The sequence below is a fragment of the Emys orbicularis genome, chromosome 12, assembly GCF_028017835.1.
Source record: "Emys orbicularis isolate rEmyOrb1 chromosome 12, rEmyOrb1.hap1, whole genome shotgun sequence".
In the NCBI taxonomy this organism is placed as follows: domain Eukaryota; kingdom Metazoa; phylum Chordata; order Testudines; family Emydidae; genus Emys; species Emys orbicularis.
This window is the reverse complement of record NC_088694.1, coordinates 26,792,651-26,809,713: the sequence shown is the minus strand read 5'-3', so window position 1 is coordinate 26,809,713 and position 17,063 is coordinate 26,792,651. Positions and strand designations below refer to the sequence as shown.

Genomic DNA, 17,063 nt, shown 5'->3' with positions numbered 1-17,063 from the left:
AGGCTGGAACTCCCCGGGCTCCCTTGGCCTTTTCCCAGCCCTGCTCCACTCTAGGCACTTGGTTACACACCCTGCAGCCAGGTCCTTCTCTCTCTGAACGCAGAGAGAGACTGCTGAGCTCCTGGCTCCCAGCCTTTTTATACAGGCCAGCTGTGGCCTGATTGGGACGTGGCCGCAGCTATGGCTGTTTCCCCAATCAGCCGAAGCTTGCTGCTTTCCTAGCAGCAGCCCTCTCGCAGTCTCAGCCCTCTCCCAGGGCGGATTTCAAGCCCTTCAGGGCAGGAGCGGGTATCCACCCCACTACACATGGGGTTAAGGGCAGCAGTGCTGAAGGATTTACAGCCGGCAGCAGCAGCTCCGGCCCAGCCACCGTGCTATGGCCTGTACCCTGAATGGTGTGAGTTAGTTATGATGAAGAGCTAACAAGAGTACCTGCAGATGCGCACTGACACAGGAGTGAGAGTGAGTTGTGAGGGCTGCATGAGGCAGTGAAAACAGACACAGCCATGGCACAGAAACAGAGACCTCTCCCTCCCGCGGTGCATGGACCAGAACGATATCAGATCACAGTTGTGGGTTTTTAATAAAAGCGCTTTAAGACACCATGACAGGCACAAGATACAGCGGACCTCACCACTTCACAAAACCAAGTCAGGGCAGGAGCACACTACTGGTGGTTTCAGAGAACCAAATATCCTCCCCTCCACCCACCCCTTCGACAGCCTTTCGGAGCCAATCACATCACAAATGAAAAGGCTGCTGAGTCACCCACGCCCCTCTAGAATTACGAGGGAGGCTGAATATAGAGGGATGGAGGCAGCTGGACTAGACCCAGGAAATCGACTCCCAGACTAACATCTTTGATTAAGTAGCTAGGCTGCTCCCAGGGTAAGCGAACCAAGAAGCGTCACGCTAACCTCAGGGGACACAGCGTGCTGTGGAATGCCCCAGGGCCCACCGGGTATTCGTCTCATCCATCCAGCTTTCATGAACTACTGCACAGAACCAGGGGACCGTCTCTGGTACAAGTCACTGCTTAACCCTCACTATTATTGGTTAAGCCTGTTCCCATATCCAGACTGCAGGTTACTAGCAGTGTTTTAGAACTCCCAACCCAGCCCCCCTCACATTACAAGGCAATACGGGTGTGTATGGGATCTGCTCGACTAATGCATTAGCTAAGCAACTGGTTCAATGAGAGAATGATGCCTTTACTAGAGAGTTTCCATGCCTGTTTAAGAGTGTGGGTGTGTGGTGAGAGGGGGAAGGGGAACGACTTGTTCTCAGAATCCCAGCACACGGCCCAGAGCTTTGGAAGATTTTTATCCCTGCACATTGTTCTTTGGGTAGCGCCTGCAGCTCAGTATCTGTAGTGGTCTGGCTTGAAGGGCCCTTCTTTCGGCAATCCCAGGTACTTGGCCTGCTTGTCACTCAGTTTCGTCAGCTTCACGCACAGTTTATCCAGATGAGCGGCCGCTACGGCTTCATCCAGCTGAAAGACAATAAGAAAACGTTAAGCCCAGGAAGTTCAGCCCAGCGCTGAAGGCTGGCGGAGTCCGTGAAGTGGTGCCCTCCCTGGCCATCACACCAGGGAGGCCCAACCACCAACCCCAAGGGTTAAATGTAACAGGATCTGCAGAGGAGTGAGAATGAGACGGTCCTGCTCTTCCTCTGTGTCCTGAGTACAGTGACCTCTTTACACCTGAGCAGTCAGTAACAAAATCATTCAGCTGAAGCTTCCCCCACATCACCTGGGTCAGTCAATCTAAAGTCCAAGCATGAGGCAAGAGATTAACTTCTGGCAGCCTTTCCTGGACTGTACATGTTTGAACCCAATGTAATATCCATGCATTAATGCAAGAGCAGGGGGCAAGCTAGTCAGCTAAAAGCAAAACCAAAAAGTATCCAGCCTGGTTGTGGTGGACAGAAGAAAAGTTAGGCTGGTAAAGTCAACCATGCTGCCAGCCTCTCTTCCCCTGGCCCTAACAGCATCTCAACAGGATACTATAGTGTCCAAGGGGGAGATTTTAGATAAGTCATAAGACTCACAGAAGAGTTCCCCAAAGAAAAGACGGTTACCTACCTCTCGTAACTGTTCTTTGAGTGTTCTTGCATCTGAAGAAGTGAGGTTCTTACCCACGAAAGCTTATGCTCCCAATACTTCTGTTAGTCTTAAAGGTGCCACAGGACCCTCTGTTGCTTTTTACAGATTCAGACTAACACGGCTACCCCTCTGATACTGTTCTTTGAGTGATTGCTCATGTCCATTCCAATAGGTCTGTGCGCGTGCGTGCATGATCGTCGGAAGGTTTTACCCCAGCGGTACCCGTCGGGTCGGCTGTGGAGCTCCCTGGAGTGGCACCTTTATATAGGTCCCTGCCGACCCACTGCCTGCTCAGTTCATTCTTGCCGGAATACTCCGACAGAGGGGAGGCAGGCAGGATTTGGAATGGACATGAGCAAAACATCTCTAAGAACAACAGTTACAAAAGGCGGGTAACGGTCTTTTCTTTTTCGAGTGATTGCTCATGTCCATTCCAATAGGTGACTCCCTAGCAATTTCGACAGAGAAGGTGTCATAGACTCATAGACTTTAAGGTCAGAAGGGACCAATATGGTCATCTAGTCTAACCTCCCGCATGATGCAGGCCACAAAAGCTGACCCACCCACAACAGAATCCTCCAGCCTGCGACACCTGCCCTATGCTGCGGAGGAAGGCGAAAAACCTCCAGGGCCTCTGCCAATCTACCCTGGAGGAAAATTCCTTCCCGACCCCAAATATGGCGATCAGTAGAACCCCGAGCATACAGGCAAGATTCTACAGCCAGACCCTCATTTTACCAGCGATGGCACATTAATGCCTAATTGACTAAAATCACGTTATCCCATCAAACCATTCCCTCCATAAACTTATCAAGCCTAATCTTGAAGCCAGAGAGGTCTTTTGCCCCCACCGTTTCCCTCGGAAGGCTGTTCCAAAATTTCACCCCTCTGACGGTTAGAAACCTTCGTCTAATTTCAAGCCTAAACTTCCCCACGGCCAGTTTATATCCATTTGTTCTCGTGTCCACATTACTACTGAGCTGAAATAATTCCTCTCCCTCCTTGGTATTAATCCCTTTGATATATTTAAAGAGAGCAATCATACCCCCCCTCAGCCTTCTTTTGGTTAGGCTAAACAAACCGAGCTCCTCGAGTCTCCTTTCATAGGAAAGGTTTTCCATTCCTCGGATCATCCTAGTGGCCCTTCTCTGTACCCGTTCCAGTTTGAGTTCATCCTTTTTAAACATAGGAGACCAGAACTGCACACACTACTCCAAATGAGGTCTCACCAGCGCCTTGTATAATGGAAGCAGCACCTCCCTGTCCCTACTAGAAATACCTTGCCTAACGCATCCCAAGATCGCATTAGCTTTTTTCACAGTCACGTCACATTGCCGACTCAGTCATCCTGCGATCAACCAGGACTCCGAGGTCCTTCTCCTCCTCCGTCACTTCCAACCTATGCGTCCCTAACTTATAACTAAAATTCTTGTTAGTCATCCCTAAATGCATCACCTTACACTTCTCACTATTAAATCTCATCCTATTATTGTTACTCCAATTTACAAGGTCATCCAAGTCTCCCTGCAGAATATCCCGATCCTTCTCCGAATTGGCAATACCTCCCAACTTTGTGTCATCCGCAAACTTTATCAGCCCACTCCTACATTCGGTTCCGAGATCAGTAATGAATAGATTAAATAAAATAGGACCCAAAACCGAACCTTGAGGAACCCCACTGGTGACCTCCCTCCAACCCGACAGTTCACCTTTCAGTACTACCCGCTGCAGTCTCCCCTTTAACCAGTTCTTTATCCACCTCTGGATTTTCATATCGATCCCCATCTTTTCTAATTTAACCAATAATTCCTCGTGCGGCACAGTATCAAACGCTTTACTAAAATCGAGGTAAATTAGATCCACCACATTTCCTTTATCTAAAAAATCTGTTGCTTTCTCAAAGAAGGAGATCAGGTTGGTTTGGCACAATCTGCCTTTCGTAAACCCATGTTGTAATTTGTCCCAATTGCCATTCACCTCAAGGTCCTTAACTACTTTCTCCTTCAAAATTTTTTCCAAGACCTTGCATACTACAGAAGTTAAACTAACAGGCCTGTAGTTACCCGGGTCACTTTTTTTCCCCTTCTTGAAAATAGGAACCACATTAGCTATTTTCCAGTCCAACGGTACCACCCCCGAGTTTACAGATTCATTAAAAATTATCGCTAAGGGGCTTGCAATTTCTCGCGCCAGCTCCTTCAATATTCTAGGATGAAGATCATCCGGTCCGCCCGATTTAGTCCCATTTAGCTGGTCAAGTTTGGCTTCCACCTCTGATACTGTAATGTCAATCGCCCCTCCTTTATTCCCCTCTGTCCTGCTCCCTCTATTCCTAAGCCCTTCATTAGCCTTATTAAAGACTGACGCAAAATATTCATTTAGATATTGTGCCATGTCTAGATTATCCTTAATCTCCACTCCATCTACATTCTTCAGCGGTCCCACTTCCTCTTTCTTTGTTTTCTTCCTATTTATATGGCTAAAAAACCTCTTACTATTGGATTTAATTCCCCTCGCGAGGTCCAACTCTACACGGCTTTTGGCCTTTCTCACTGCATCCCTACATGCTCTGACCTCAATAAGGTAGGTTTCCTTGCTGATCTCTCCCCTCTTCCATTCTTTGTACGCTTTCTGTGTCAGAGTTCACCAAGGCTATGTCTACACTTACCGGAGGGTCCGGCGGCAGGCAATCGATGTTCTGGGATCGATTTATCGCGTCTGGTTTAGACGCGATAAATCGATCCCGGATCGATCCCGGAAGTGCTCGCCGTCGACGCCGGTACTCCAGCTCGGCGAGAGGAGTACGTGGCATCGACGGGGGAGCCTGCCTGCCGCGTCTGGACCCGCAGTAAGTTCGGACTAAGGTACTTCGAATTCAGCTACGTTATTAACGTAGCTGAATTTGCGTACCTTAGTCCGAAGTGGGGGCTTAGTGGGGACCAGGCCCAAGTTGCTGATTGCAGTACTGCCATGCCAAAGGCCGCATCGTCCCTCGTCTGTTGCGTGATGGCGCAGTGCAACAAAGGTGTGGATGGAAGACCATGTTGCTGCCTTGCATATATCTTGGATAGGGACCTGCGCAAGGAATGCGGCGGATGGCGCCTGCGCTCTTGTGGAGTGCGCTGTTAACGGTGGGGCTGGAATTTTAGCTAGGTCATAGCACATTCTGATGCAGGACGTGATCCATGACTAAAGATGCTGGGTTGAGACGGGGAGCCCTTTCATCCTCGTCTTTGTAAAAGACCATGTAGGGGGGCTCGGAAGTAAGTGCTCTGAGCTCAGAAACCCTTCTGGCCGAGGTTATGGCCACAAGAAAAGCCACCTTCCAGGAGAGGTAGGATAAGAGGCAGGTCGCCAGTGGCTCGAAAGGGGGGCCCATAAGTCTGGAAAGAACCAGGTTAAGGTCCCACTCGGGAACAGGCTGCCTCACCTGGGGATAAAGCCTATTTAAGCCCTTAAGGAACCGGCCCACCATGGGATTGCCAAAGACTGACCTGCCCCCCACACCCAGGTGGAAGGCAGAGATGGCTGCCAGGTGCACCTTAATAGAAGATATAGCCAGCCCCTGTTGCTTCAGGTACATGAGGTCGTCTAGAACAAGGGGAATAGAGACTTGCTGCGGGTGGGGGGAGGAAGAGGGAAGAAGGCGTACATTTCTGTAGGAATCAAATGGAGAAGCACTTTGCCAGGTACATCGTGCGAGTGGAGGGTTTCCTGCTTCCCAACAGAACTTCCCTAACAGAATCCAAACACTGCAGTTCAAGCGGGTTCAGCCATGGAGTTTCCACGCCATGAGGTGGAGGGACTCCAGATTGGGGGTTTGCAGTCTGCCGTGATCCTGTGTGATGAGTCCGGAAGCGTGGGGAGGGCCACATGGGACGCACCACGCTGGAGTCCTGCCTACTATTCTTGGCAGGGGAGCGGCCCCACTCCGCCGCCTTCTTCTTGTGCAGCACCGGGGATTGTGAATGGTGCTGCACCAATGAGCCAACCTTCCACGCGGGGGAGCAGCATCGATGCTTCTTATGCGAGTCCTTCCTCGGCGCCGAGGTGTCCCGCACAGAGGCCGGTGCGCTAGACACTGAGGCTGCCAGTGCAGACTCTTGAGCCGGTTGGGGCCAAAGCACGGACTCCATTAAGAGGAGTTGAGGCGATAGTCTCTCTCTCTCTCTCTCAGTTTTGGGCTTGAATCCTCTGCAAACGGTGCACTTGTCTTGCAAATGGCCCTCTGTCACGGAGTCGCCGGGGCGATGCTCTGGAACTGCTCCCTACGAAGCCAGTCAGGACTCTGGTGAAGTCTCCTCTCTGTGAGCAGACTCTTCAGGGCAAGAAGCTCACATGGTTTCCATCTTCCTGGGTCTGACCTTGGAGCATTCAGCCTCCTCTGCCCCTGCGTGCACTTCCCACAGCGAGTCCACCCAGGCGGGGTCCTGGGGAAGCCAGAGGGTCCTGCACCCCAACTTCACAGTCAGATGTGACTCTTAGCCAGCCAGTAAAACAGAGGTTTATTAGATGACAGGAACACGGTCCAAAACAGAGCTTGTAGGTATAGAGAACAGGACCCCTCCCGCTGGGTCCATTTTGGGGGGCAGTGAGCCAGACAACCACGTCTGCACTTCACTTCACGTCCCCAGCCAGCTCCAAACTGACTCGCTCTCCAGCCCCTCCTCCTCTGGGCTTTGTCCCTTTCCCGGGCCAGGAGGTCACCTGATTCCTTTGTTCTCCAACACCTTTAGCTATCACACCTTGAAGAGGGGAAGGGCCCAGGCCATCAGTTCCCAGGAGACAGAGTGTCGGCCATTTATGTACACTGGCCCTTTGCTCTGCAACAATTACACCCCCTTATCCCACCACCTAAAGACTGAACAAATGCATAGGGGAAACTGAGGCACCCCTACAGTATTCAGAGGAAACATTAAGAGCAGTCCCAGTTCGTCACACCCTCTCCTATGCACTTCAGACAAGCAGCATGTGGATCCCCTTTGGGCATAGGCTTACCATACCTCTCGCATGGCTTAAACCCCTGGGGCCGCAGCATGCCCCGGTGACGGGGAAATATCACGGGGGGAACCCCCCAACATAAACGTACTAACTAATAAAACTAACTCACGATCTAGTGAAAAGTAATAACTATATACACGGAAAAACGCTAGGAAACACTTGCAAAGCAAGAGACTAGTTGCTCCAACAACCGTCACTGGCGGTAAGAAGGAACTGAGCAGGCAGTGGGTCGGCAGGGACCTATATACACCACCATAAAGGCGCCACTCCAGGGGGCTTCAAAGCCGCCCCGACAGGTACTGCTAGGGTAAAACCTTCCGACGATTGTGCACGCAGTGCGCGCACACACCTATTGGAATGGACATGAGCAATCACTCGAAGACGAACGGACACTTAATAGGCATTCCGGTTTGGGTACATGTACACTAGGAATATACATTCAGGTTAGCTAACGTGATGTACACCCTAGAAGGTATAAAACTGTCTTCACTAGGGAAAAGAGAGCTAAGCTACAGCAAGACAGCTAACCTCAATGTGCGTTCCTAGTGAAGTAAGTCCTTGGTGCCTTTTATTCCAGAGGTGGTTCCAATACTGCGTGTCAAACACACCCAAGTGGTTCAGTATTTAGCCCCAAATCTCCAGCACAGAAAGGGCTATAGTAATGAGCAGCCCTTTTAGAACAATGCGACTTTCACAAAACAGTTGAAAATAAAATGAAGAAAACCACTGCACAAAAAAGTCTTACACAAATAAATTGCAAAATGCCCATAATTGGGCTATATATTTGTGCTCTGGGGCTCCTTCGACTGGTTAGGACATATACCTTCTCCTGTAATGAATGCGACTAACAACTTCTGTTCAAGGAAGATTTAAAATACCTGCATTCCTTGTAGAAAAACGGAGGAGAAAAATATATAGGAAGTGGAAGAGGGCTTGAAAAGTAGAGATGAACAAGTCACCAAAGAATGTAAGGGAGCCACGGGTGTGAAGTGACAGTGCTGTGTAAGAGAGTCAAAGGAAATAAAGATCTAAAAACAGCAAAAGGAAAGTTAGCAAAGGAAACAGGAGTGCTAGAAGATTTAGGAGGTGAGGAGGTAATGGCACCAGTACTGCAGATGGCTACAGAATGTGCACTGAAGAAAAAGAACCTCCTGCAGAGATGTTTGTGGCTGTAACTGGGGAGATGAGGAACAAATGGCAATGCCAAAGATAAAAGAAAACCAAAAAAATCCATAGCAAGCTACCGTCCAGATAAAATGCGTCTGAATATCAGAGGAACGCACGTACTGAAAATAAATCATGGGTGACGAGAGCTATTTGATCAATATAAAAATAAGTCCTGTTTTGACGGAAGAACAAGGAGTCAATGGGCTAATCAGCCAGATGTATAACCTGTGCAAAGCACTAAGCCATAAAGTAAGGGTTTTATTATCGGAACATTTGGAAGAAATGCCTCTGAGCACCAAGTGTGAGTTTTGAAAAATGGATTTGCTTGGCATGTTCCTGGAAGCCATTACCCTATTTTAGTCTAAAAAGGGACAGAGTTATACAGAGTAACACATTTCACGAACCCAGCAACAGCGAAACTCCACTTGTAACGAAGCTGGACGTGACACCAACATTGTTTCATGCACTGCAATGTGCAAATTGCAATACCAACCACCGGGAGCCTCAGCTAATGGGGAAAGTATCCATTGTAAGGTAACCATGTTTCCATTTCCATAAAACAGTTAATATCACATAACAAAGGAATTCTGAATTCAAGAATTATAGATGAAAACTATGTGGCGACTATCGAAGTAGTGAACAAACAAGGAACAGAGTGATCAATAAAAGCAGGGATAGGCAATGGAGAAAAAGATCAAGTGGTACATTTTATGGACCTACATTCAGATCTAGATTTTCCCCAGAGAAAGGTGTGTACACACACACACACACACACACACACACACACACACACACACACACACACGATGCAGCATGATCTTTGAGTGAGGAGCACAGTAGGCTGTAGGTCAGAGGTGGGCAAACTATGGCCCGCAGGCCACATCCGGCCCACATGACCCTCCTGCCCGACCCCTGAGCTCCTGCCTCGGGAGGCTAGCCCCCGGCCCCTCCCCGCTGTTCCCCCTCCCCCGCAGCCTCAGCTCACTGCACCGGTGCTGCTGCGGTGACGTGGCTGGCTCCAGCCGGGCTGCACGGCTGCCTGTCCTGCTGCTCTGGGCGGCACAGCTGTAGCGCCGCCAGCCACCGGTGCTCCAGGCAGCGTGGTAAGGGAGCAGGGGGGTTGGATAGAGGGCAGGGGAGTTCGGGGTGGTGGTCAGGGGGCGTGGGTGTGGATAGGGATCGGGGCGGTCAGAGAGCGGGGAACAGGGGGGTTGAATGGGGGCAAGGGTCCCCAGGGGGCAGTCAGGAAGGAGAGGGGGGGTTGGATGGGGTGGCGGGGGGCTGTCAGGGGACAGGGAACGGAGGGGGAGGGGGTTGGATGGGGCAGGAGTCCCGGGGGGCCCTCCATACAATTTTGGAAACTGGATGCGGCCCTCAGGCAAAAATGTTTGCCCGCCCCTACTGTAGGTAGTCAAATAAAAATCAATACTAATTAAAGGAGAAGTAAGCAGCCTGGACACAAAACAGAAATTGCTGCATTAAATCATAAGCACAGGCCCACGCCTCAGGCCCCAGCTCCTGGAAAAGTCATGCAATGAGGCCTGAATCTAAGCTTCCACTATAAAAAGCAAGTTTCTATCTTGCAGGCTGTGAAGAACAGCATGAAAACATGACCTGCCTGCCTGGGTCTGCAAAGAGCCTGAAACAATAGCTCTGAAAGGGGTGAAATGTCCTGTGCCTCTCAGTGGGGTGTTAGCTCCACGACCCACTGTTCTAAGGACCTCACCCACACTATCACAGCCAAGGGCTGTGTGTGTGGCAGAAGGTAAACAGTGCAGAGGACCCAGCCTGCCCTACGCAGCAAATACACCCCCTTGCTAGAGACTCTCTTTCCCCCTTACTACCACCACCCCAGCCTGTCCAGACTGAAAGGGAACCCCTTCTGCCACCCTTGCTATTCACCAGGGGAGGGTGCCCCTTCTGCTGCTCCTGGGGGGCATCAAAGGGCACCATGTCACCACCCCGCCACTCTGGGAGGGAAAGGAGTCCTGGAGGGAAGGGGTCCTTCCTGCTGCTGCTATTCCAGGTGGGGGCAAAGCCAGGGCATGGGGGTGGGGCTGCAGAGTGGAGTACTAGGGGACCCCTGTTGTGGGGTGCCTGGGACCCTGAATTGCCTTGATCCTGCCGTGCATATAGTGTAGAAGAGTAAGACAGCAGCTTGCAAGTCTCTACGTTCCCATCTGAAGACGAGAGAACCAGAAGCAAATCACTTGGATTATTATACTTCACTCTTCTTTGAGACACCAGTATCCTCCCCCCCTTTTACAAATGGAGAAATGGAGACACAGGAAGGTGAAGTGACTTGCCCTTGGCTGTCACCCCGCAGGTCAGTTGCAGAGCCAGGAATAGGACCCCAGTCTCTAGCGCCCTAGCCACCAGACCACGCTGCCCTCCTCCTCTAATCAAGAGCTCAGCTCGGGTATTCAGGAAGTGTTTTTCCACAGTAAGAGCAACTGGGCAGTGGAAGGAGACAGTCACTGCAGAGACAGAGGAACAGGTTCGATAAGCAGTGAACAGGCCTGGAAGCGACAGCAGGCGAGGGCGCCATTGCATCAGCTGAGTGGCTTTCCCTGGCCCATTCAAAAACAATTTTCAGTTTATTTATTAGAAGCAGTTGGTGAAAAACAAAAAACCAGGCCAAATCTATGCAGAAGAAGGCTTCAGTTTACCTTTTCAAAAATGCTTAAAAAAAAAAAAATTAACCCCGCCTCCCCCCCCCCCCCCCCCCACACACACACTTTCTCTCCAGAGCTGAATAAATAACACGCCCTGTGCACCAAGGGACTCAGGAGTCACAGGTTTCCAGGGTAAAAGACGAATCACTGACAAAACCCAGAGAGAAGTGGATCCACTTGTGGAGGAGGTGGAACAGAGCCCAGTTTGCTTCCCTTGTCCCCAGTGCTAAACACAAAACTCAACAGAAAAAGCCGCTTTCCTCAGGGCTCGGTAAGATGCCCAGAAGAGGCAGCATGCGTGCTGGGGAGGGAGAGCTGCTCAGTGCTGCAGACTCCAGCTTCTTGGCCAAGATGTTCGGCTGGCGGCCCTGTCTGGGAGAGACAGCCCTGTTCAATTCGCACCCCAGGAGACAGACGCGAATTGCTGACCAGAAGAGCCACCCCTGACAGGAGCTGCTCTAGGCTAGTTCACAGCTGTTCCAGTTGCTGGTGCAACAGGCTGATATAAAATTATTCTACTTAACTGCCAGGGGGCAAATTTGTCACGTACACATGGAAGATATACAGCACAGCTATGTCTTAACTCAGGAAGTTCCTTCGAGAGGAAATGTAGCCAAACTCCAAACCTGGAGACAATGGACCTGTCTGTGCCTGCGTCCTGTAGTTAGCTAACTGCTTGGTTTGCAAAATAAGCAAGGAGGAGGAGGCAAGTAGATGAACAATAAGGGGTCATAAGAGGGGCAGATACATGTAGCTTGCTAATTATGTACGGTAATGATAGCAAATTTTCGCCAATCATAAAGCAATAGATTATCATAGTCAACTGCATATAATGCTTTGGTGTAAGTGTTTTCTTTGTTCTTGCTGACTTATGAGCTCGAACCCAATTGCAATTGAAATAAACGGATCGCCACTCCCGGGGCTCCTTGCTTGATTAGCTGTGTCCGTCTCTCCTTATTCCTCAGCTGGAACGGACAGAAATTTCTATGACAAGGCTATAAAAACAGAAAAGCAACTGATCCACCGAATTCTCACTTTAAACGCAAACCACCTTTGGCTGAGCGAAGGCTGCTGTCAGAGCCATGCTAGTCACTCCTCTGGCCGGACCGTTTCTCAATGGTCTTGTCACAGCACCGACAGACGTGCCAAAACTTCATGTGGCGCAATAGGGGAACTAAGAGTGTTCAGACGGGCAGAGTGGGAACGCATGGGGTTTCCTTTACTATATACAGTATCCCAACTGGCTGCTTGACCTAGGCACTCTCCCTTCTCTCTGGGCATCTGGGAGAGAGGAGGTGGTTACTCACCTTGTGCAGTAACTGAGGTTCTTTGAGATGATTGTCCCTGTGGGTGCTCCACTTTAGGTGTTCGTGCGCCCCTGCGCTTCAAGTCAGAGATTTGCAGTAGCAGTGCCCCGGTTTGCCACTCCAAGTGGCTACCTGGCACGTGCAACCAACCGCCCCCGCCCCCGTTCCTTCTCTACCCCAGAGGATCGAAGAGAAACTCCGAAGCAGAGGGGAGGAGGGAGGGTAGTGGAGCACCCACAGGGACAACCATCTCTAAGAACATCAGTTATTGCACAACGTGAGTAACCTTCTTTGAGGAGTGTCCTTGGGGGGGCTCCACTTTAGGTGACTGTAGAGCAGTGCCCCTCTTTGCAGGGGAGGGGCTTCAGAGTTACTGACTGCACAGTGGATAGCACCGATCGTCCGAAGTGAGCATCAGCAGCTGAATGTTGCTCTAAGGCGTAATGTTTGGTAAATGTGTGGGCTGATGCCCAGGTAGCTGCTTTACAAATGTCAATGATAGGTACGTCTTTGAGAAAAGCTATTGATGTGGCTATAGCTCTGGTAGAGTGCGTGTGAAGTCCGGAAGGAGGTTCCAGATCCTGTTTTTGATAGAATCAGATACAGTCAGAGATCCATTTCGAGAGTCGCTGTTTGGAAATGGTTTGGTGTTGGGAACGTTCTGTTGTGGATACAAATAATTGGGATGATTTTCTGAATGTCTTTGTTCTTTCTATATAGAACGCAAGCACTCTACGAACATCCAGCGTGTGAAGGGATGTTTCCCCGCTGTTGGCATGCGGCTTTGGGAAGAATACAGGTAAGCAGATGGGTTGGTTGAGATGAAAGAAGGAGGCAACCTTGGGTATAAATTTTGGATGTGGACGCAAGATTACCTTGTCCATGAGGAATATGGTATAGGGTGGGTTTACCATTAGGGCACCCAGTTCTCCCACCTTCCTTGCCGATGTGATTGCCACTAGGAAGGCGACCTTCATGGATAAGTGTAACAGTGAGCAAGTAGTTCAAGTGGCTCGAAGGGTTTGCCCATAGGAGTACAGAGAACAAAGTTGAGGTCCTACATAGGGGTTGGGTCTCTCAGAGCGGGATAAGTATTCTGTATGCCTTTGAGAAAGCGTTTAGTTAGAGGGTGGGCAAAGACAGTGAGTCCATCTACCTTAGAGTGGTAAGTGGTAATGGCAGATAGGGGCACTCTGAGTGAACTAATGGAAAGGCCAGATTTTTTGAGCAACAGCATGTATTCGAGTATTGTGGGTAGTGGTGCTGACTGTGGGGTAACTTGTACGTCTCTGCACCATATGGAAAAGCATTTCCACTTGTGAGCGTATGTTTTCCGTGTAGTGAGTCGTCGGCTGTTCGGTTAGATATCCTGTACTTCCCTGGAACAGCATGACTCTAGGTTCATCATCCATGGATTAGCCACGCCTTGGGATGGAGAATCAGAATGTTGGGGTGGCGGAGGCATCCTGTGTCAGCAAGGGAGGCACAAGGGGAAGGGTCTGTGGCAGTCTTGCGGCCATCTCATTCAGGTATGGGAACCACATTTGTCTGGGCCATCTTGGTGCAATTAGAATTATTCTGGATTTGTCCTTGATCTTGAGTACATGGCTCAGTAATGGAGTTGGGGGGAAGGCATACATCAAGGGGGCTTCCCATTTCACGAGCAAGGTGTCCCCCAGGGAATTGTGTCCAAGTCCTGCCCGGGAGCAGTATTGTGGGCATTTGGCATTGTGATACATTACAAAAAGGTCTACTGAGGGAAAACCCCATTGGAGGAAGACAGTTTTCAGGATTCCTGGGTCCAGTTCCCATTCGTGCATTTGCAAAAAGTTTCTGCTTAGGTCATCTGCTGTGACATTCTGGCTTCCCAGTAAGTAGGCTGCAATGAGATCTATGTTGTTGGAGATGCACCATTCCCAGAGGTGAACTGCTTCTGTGCAGAGTAGGTAAGATCGGGATCCACCTTGGCGATTTATGTAGAACATAGTGGCCAAGTTGTCCATGAGGATCTGGCCAGTCTTGATGCATATCAGTGGCAGAAAGTGGTGGCATGCATTGCGAACCGCCCTGAATTCCAATAGATTTATGTGTAGGGTGGATTCTGCAAGGGACCACCAGCCCTGGATGGTATTCTCGGACAAGTGTGCTCCCCATCCCACGAGGGCGGCGTCTGTGGTGATCGTTACCGATGGGGTGTGTCATTGGAATGGAACATCTGTATGTTTATTTGTTTAGTCCACCACGTGAGTGAGTCTTTTACCCCGCTGGGCATTGTCAGTCATCTGTGGATGGAGTGCTTGTGGGGAGTACAAAGCCAAGTTTGTAGTCACCTCATACGAAGCCTGGCGTGCTTTACAACAAACGTGGTGGAGGACATGTGCCCTAGGAGTTGTAGGCACATTCTGGCGGACGTTTGTGGGCTGTTTTTTCATCATTGTAATGAGGTTCGTTAAGGTAACAAAGTGTTGTCGAGGCAGTCATGCCGATGCCGTGGTGCAGTCTAGGTCTGCCCCTATAAAGTCCAACTGTTGGGTTGGAATTAGGGTGCATTTCTGAAAGTTGATATGTAACCCTCATTTTGTAAACAGAGTAGTAGTGATGCGAAGGGCGTTGACTGCAGCCTGGTACATGCAAGCTTTTAGGAGGCAGTTGTGTAGGTAGGGAAATATCACACCCTGTCTGCGAAGGGGTGCTCGACGATGGCGAGGACTTTGGAGAATACCCGTGGAGCTGTGGATAATCCAAATGGGAGCACTCAGTACTGGTAGTGGAGGTTCCCGAGCATGAATCGGAGGAACCTTCTGTGTGCCGGATGAATAGTGATGTGGAAATAGGCGTCTTGTAGGTCAAGGGCTAATCTCCTTTCTCCAATGCCGGGATTATGGTTGCTAGGGTTATCTTGAAGCGCTGTGTTCTGACAAACTTGTTTAACTTGTGCAAGTCCAAAATGGGCCTCCATCCACCTGTTTTCTTCTGGGTGAGAAAGTAGCGTAAATAAAACCCGCTCCCCCTGTCCTTGGCAGGTACGGGTTCTACAGCACCTAGTTGTAGGAGGTGATTTACTCCCTGCTGTAACAGATGGTTGTGAGATGGGTCCCTGAAGAGGGACGGGGAAGGGGGTAGGTAGGCGGGATAGAGGTAAAAGAGACAGAATAGCCCTTGCGGATAATTTCCGGAACCCACTTGTCTGATGTAATGGTTGCCCAGACCAGGTAGAAGGGTGTTAGATAGTCCCCAAATGGGCAGGAGGTTATGAGTGACTGTGGTAGTGGTGGGGCTCTTGTGCCCTTGACCAATACTTCAAAATGCTTGTCTGGAAGTGGATGGTTGAGACATTGCTGACTGCTCTGGGGCTTGTCGGCGTCTCGTCTGACGTTGTTTGTGGCGCTGGTTATAACGACTCTGAGGTTGGGTATACGGGGTAATGCGGAAGCACTGGGTATAAAATCTGCCCTGTTTCTTTTTGTTCCCAGGGGCATATATTCCTAGGGTTTTCAATGTGGCACAGGAATCCCTGAAAGTGTGTAAGGCTGCCTTCCGCGAACAGTTTTTGACCTTTGAAAGGTAAGTCCTCTACTGTCACCGGAACTTGGGGAAGCCTGGAAGGTGGAGCCAGCACGCCCTCTGTGTGACTATGCATGTGGCAATGGAGCGGGCCAGCATGTCAGCGGAGTCCAAGGAAGCCTGTAAGGCCATTCTGGCAATGAGGGAGCCCTTCTATTATAGTAGATTTATATTGTTCTTTTTTATCTGTTGGAAGATGTTCAATAAAAGTTGTCATTTGTGCAAAAATGTTGTGTGTGCACTTGGTCAGTAATGCAGAATAGTTTGCTATGCGAAACTGGAGGGTTGCTGAGGAATAGGCCTTCCTGCCAAAGAGGGCTAGGCGTTTCCAGTCTTTATCATAAGGGGTGGTCTTAGCCAGATGTTGCTTTCCCCTTTGATTAACTGCCTCCATCACTAATGAATTAGGGGTGCAGTGGGTGAACAAAAACTTGGCTCCCTTAGCTGGGACATAGTACTTCTTGTCTGATCTTTTACAAGAAGGTGAAGCTGCAGCTGGCATCTGCCAGACAGTTTTTGCTGAGTCCATGATGGCAGCATTGATGGATAGTGCAATCTTGGCAGGAGATGAAAGGAGAATATCCATCAGCTTACGCTGTGTCTCTGGCAGCTCTACCAAGGAAATGTTGAGAGAGTCAGCCACTTGTTTAAATAATTCCTGGAAGTCATCGCCTGATGTGGGAGGAGGAGGCATTATTGTTTCATCAAGATACGAAGAGGCGATGTGGGTGGGTGGGACGGTGCCACCCTGTGGAGGCTCTTCAATTGCTTCTGCTTCCTCCTCGTGAGCTTCTGGGGAGGTTGGGGCAGAAGGGGAAGGTGAGCGCTGTGATCTTGGTGTTCTGGACCTGGATGGGTTGGAGGGCTGCATGTTCTGGGTTCTGTATAATGCCCATGAGTCCCAATATGGCCAGTTTGGTGGGAGGACCATAGGAGGGGCCACCCATTGCGGAGGATGCCACGCTATGGGCTGGTGTCATGAGGGTCTAGGTTTGGGCAAGGGGTGCACATTCCTGCCCCCACTTCCGCCTCATCATCGCTGGAGAGAGATGGGGCTGAGCCATCAGGGGTATTAGTCAGGCTTGGCCCTGGCCTGGCTGGGGTACCGTCAGTACCAAAGAGAGGCGTTCCTGGAGTGGACGTGATGAAGAGGTCTGCCTGGCTAATAAACTGCTGCGGCATGGAGAAGCTCAGTGCCGACGAAGGAGGCAGGCTTTGATTAGAAATCATTGTGATTGCTGCCAG

General features: G+C 50.2%; 1 protein-coding gene across 1 annotated transcript in view; it reads right to left on the bottom strand.

Moving 5' to 3' along the window:
• Positions 1 to 564: 564 nt before the first annotated feature.
• Positions 565 to 17,063, bottom strand: part of AHCY (adenosylhomocysteinase) — a 68,382-nt gene continuing 51,883 nt past the window's right edge. Inside the window, exon 10 of the mRNA XM_065414995.1 lies at positions 565 to 1,492. Coding sequence (XP_065271067.1) covers positions 1,361 to 1,492 — 132 coding nt within the window. The 3' untranslated portion in view covers positions 565 to 1,360. The remainder of the gene's footprint in view (positions 1,493 to 17,063) is intronic.